Below are 4,345 nucleotides of genomic sequence, written 5' to 3'. Positions count from 1 at the left end.
GCTTAACAAACACAAACGAGAGACAAGCGTGAGATATCGAATCGAGAGCGAGCCTTAACAGTGTAACCCAACGAGATGTGGATGTAATATCTATAATAGTTACAAAATAGTGTTTCTTTAAATCCCTCTGTGTTATCAGAATGAATAAACACTTTTTTTTTTTTGAAAAAGTCTTTCTATTAAAATGCAGAAACAAAATACATAGCTATGACTTTTTAAGTCATACAGTTTGGTATGGCCATATCCACCTCGGCCAGCCTGGTTGACCACAGTTTACGTATTTCGTGATTAATTGTGACCGTTCCGTGACTAAGTAAAAAATGCCACGGTCTTATTGTGTCTATATCACATATTTCTACTAGTGAATCTAGTGTTCCCTGTTTTAATTCCTTACCTTTTTTAGCTTTTCTTTTTGTCTACAAACGTTTCCTGTTTTGATAATGAAAATTCAAATACTTAAAATAAAATGTAAATTTGTATAAGCTTTTTGGGAAAAATAAAATCCTTTGCGTACAAGTCGGCAGCTTTCCATATATGGTGCTAGGTCTCCTCATATATAGCTAGGTTTCCCTAGGCCTTCTTCATATAAATTTTAACATCTCTCTCTCTCTCTTGGATCCGCAACTAAACCGATCATGATATCAGATTCTGTACCTATTGAACTCACACTCGATATATTATCGAGACTGCCAGAAAAGTCAATCGCGAGGTTTCGTTGCGTGTCCAAACTATGGGCATCAGTACTTGGTGGTCAAGACTTCAAAGATTTGTTCCTGACGAAGTCCTCGGCTCAGCCGCGTCTCTTATTCGGCATCAAAGAAAACGGCAAGTGGAGCATCTTCTCGTTACCTCAGCGTCTGAGTCCATATGAGAAGCTTTCATCATCTCTTGTAGTAACCCCAGAATTTCATATGAAGTTCCCGCCAGAAGATATGACGATATATAGTTGTGCTCACGGATGTCCATGGGCATATGCCTCTGGTTTGGTATATTTCTATGTTGATAAGGAGCAATGGTCATACTTTGGTAGAAGGCCTATGATATGTAACCCTAAAACGGGGCGGTATGAGGCATTACCTTTTATCTCGAGGTACAGAAAGACTTATAGCTTTTTTGGGTTTGATCCGATTTACAAGCAATTCAAGGTATTGTTCATGCGTTATCCATTTGGTCCTGGTGATCATAGAATTATGACATTAGGAACTATGGGAATGAGGTGGAGAAAGATCAAATGTTCCTTACTACATGAGTGTGTGAGTGCAGGGATATGCATTAATGGGGTTTTGTATTACTTAGGTGACTCGTCTGCCTGTGTGAACAATTATGAGCAGATAGACGGTTTTGTGATCGTGTGCTTTGACGTTAGGTCTGAAAAATTCAGTTTCATTTATCAAGAAAGCTCTTGCAAATTGATAAACTATAAAGGTAAATTAGGTGTGGTTTATTATGATGATCAAGTTGATGATGATGCCATTGAGTTGCGTGTGTGGGTTCTAGAGGATGTGGAGAAACAAGAATGGTCTAAGTATGCCTACACTTTGAGGGATGATAGATTCTTCCTGCGTGACGTTTTCGTTGTCGGAGTGAATTCTACGGGCGAAATTGTTTTGTCGATGGCAAAGTACACATCTAATCAACCGTTTTATGTTTACTACTTTAATCCCGAAACGAACACTCTCCAACGAGTTGAAATCCAAGGTTTTGGAGAATACCATGAATCCTCCGATAAACCTAGAAGTGTCTATGTCTTTGCAGACCATGTAGATGATCTTAATGTTCACGATTCAAAGCTACTCAAGTCAAGTATCTCTGTTCCATATGTGTATAGAGAAGAATCAGAAGAAGACGACAAAGACTATGATGAGTATGGTTCTCCTTGTTTTTCTGGTAAAAGGAAGAAGAAAAAGAAGATGAACATGAACTTGAAAAAGGGCATGAGGATAATAATGAAGATGATGAAGATGAAGAGGAAGAAAAGATAGAGATGATCATTGGAGTTAGCTGAAAGCAATTAATGGGCATGTCATTGTGTGCTTTTTATCTATGCGTTTATGCTTTTTTATGAACCTTGTTTATTTAACTATTTAACTAATAAATCAAGTTTTCTTTTTAAAATCCCATATCTCTTCAGTTTCTAAATCAGTAACATCTTCTGTGGCGTAAATGAATACAAAACAGCCAGTGTAGAGTTTATATATTGATGTTGGCTTAAACAAAATAGTGTATGATGAGATAACTGTGATATGTATTCAATTCGTGTTTGGTTTAATTAGAATGTACTATTGGCAGTGTCAACATAGGCTAACCCAATCCAATTCATTTTGGACGGAATATGGAAGTGCCCAATTAATAAATGGTCAAATTGGACAAAAGACCGGTTGGTACATGGTCCAAATGGGTTAAAGATCAAATTGACGATGGGTGTCCATAAACTTCTTAAAGACATATTTTCATGATTTTAACAAAAAAAATATATATAGTTTTATCAGGAAATCAAGATTTAACGATTTTGATGGAAAACATAATTTCAAAATTTTGACAGAAAAACGTAATTTCATAGTTTTGACAAGAAAATTTATAATTTCTAATTTTGGTGGGAAAACATAATATCACAGTTTTCATGGAATTCTACAATTTTAGCGAGAAAACATAATTTCACGGTTTTGGCAGAAAACACACAATTTTCGATTTTGGCGGGAAACCACAATTTCACGGTTTTAGCATGAAACGTAATTTCACTTGGCGGGAAAACATAAATTTCTGGTTTTGGCGAAAAACCCAATTTCTCGATTTTGGCGGGAAACCGCAATTTCACGATTTTTGCGGGAAAACGTAAATTTCTGGTTTTCCAGAAAATATAATATTTTGATTTTGGCGGAAAACATATTTTGGTTTTGGGAGGAAAATATAATTTTTCGGATTTGGCGGAAAAACGTAAATTTCCGATAGTACAGTACTATCTATATTCTCACCCAGATATCATAAAGTTTGGAGGACTCGTCGTGTTTTGGAGGACACGGAAATAAAGATTTTCTTGTCAGATTTGAGTTTGATGATGCTTTTGCTAGTGGAACCAAATGATAATTTTGTAATCGAGGTTATCACGCTTGGTAGATATTCCTGAGAAGCATGCATGCATGTTTACAGTTTACTCTTATCCTGTTGTGGATATTCACATACTCATCGGTTTCTTCTAGAGGCTTTTTGGTTAACCTGAAGTAGTTCTTACATGGTGATAAGTCCTATAACATCTTCATTCTGAGAAAAATCAGGTATAGGAGAGTTGTCGGTATCCAAAATGCAGAAGGAACAGCCTGTATGTCGCTTCTTAGCTGGAGCAGCTGTGAGAGTCGTTTTCCCTTTGCTGCTCTCCTCGCCACTGTTCTCGCTCTTGCCGAATTTTTTTTTTTTTTGAAAAAAAAAGGTTAAACCTAGGTCAATTCATGAACTAGACCTAACTCATGGGTGGCCTTTCATCCGGGCACACACAATTTAGGCGGCAAAGTGGCCAACGGGAGTTGAAACCGGAATCGTATTGGGTTATTTTATCCCTCAAGTACCACTAGTCCAACCCACGTTGGTTAAGTCTTGCCGAATTGTGCATCCCATGTTTCAATATTGAACAGTAGGTTCCAAAGATAGTCTATAGTAAGTGAAAAGTCATGAGGAGTCATACCTTCCTTCTCTGATACCTCAACCATAGCTGTTGGCTTCTTACAACTGTCCTTAAACAGCTCATCTTTAGTTTTCTTGTTTTCCTCTTATAGACAACTGCAAGTGGATGTCAACTTTCTGAGACTTCAGGATATCAAAATCAAAATCAAAACTATACTAAAAGCCAAATATAAATCCCTCTCAGGGGGTCCACGCCGGACTGGAAATTCATCCAGTAGAATTGCAGCATTCCTCCACGTCATTAAATGATTACTTGGGTTTGGGCTTATGTGGTTTTGGGTCTGTATTTTGTGCTTTTGTTATGATATAGTTTCATCTCCCTTTCTCTTCTCCGCCTCTAGGTTTCAAACCAACTTTTCATTTTCTTCCTGCTGATCCAGAAATCTATCGGTCATTCCTATTAAATTTCTTCTTAAATCCATCGATCTATCTTCAATGCCACCTTTTCTCTTCGAGGACGGTCGAGGTTCGATTATAAAAAGGTAAAAAGGTTAGCATCCCTACACTCTAAATCATCCTAACCTCGATTGTTTTGACTTTCAGTTTCTGGAGGTTTCGTTCATATCTGGATAGAAGGGATTCATAATTCTGGTCTTGATCTAAATTTTTATATATATAGTAAGTATATCTAACGTCTTTACCTACGATTACGATTGATTTACATTTTATT

General features: G+C 36.9%; 1 protein-coding gene across 1 annotated transcript; it reads left to right on the top strand.

Moving 5' to 3' along the window:
- Nucleotides 1-635: 635 nt before the first annotated feature.
- Nucleotides 636-1,982, top strand: LOC106297172 (F-box protein At1g47340-like). The gene has a single exon (XM_013733447.1). The coding sequence runs from the start codon at nt 636-638 to the stop codon at nt 1,980-1,982; it is 1,347 nt and encodes a 448-aa protein (XP_013588901.1).
- Nucleotides 1,983-4,345: the final 2,363 nt, after the last annotated feature.

Source organism: Brassica oleracea, chromosome C6 (assembly GCF_000695525.1).
Source record: "Brassica oleracea var. oleracea cultivar TO1000 chromosome C6, BOL, whole genome shotgun sequence".
NCBI lineage: Eukaryota > Viridiplantae > Streptophyta > Magnoliopsida > Brassicales > Brassicaceae > Brassica > Brassica oleracea.
This window is presented reverse-complemented; position numbering and strand designations above follow the sequence as displayed.

Bases quoted from the DNA above. Each gene is read 5' to 3' on its own strand.
- LOC106297172 (XM_013733447.1), top strand. From the start codon at position 636: ATGATATCAGATTCTGTACCTATTGAACTCACACTCGATATATTATCG.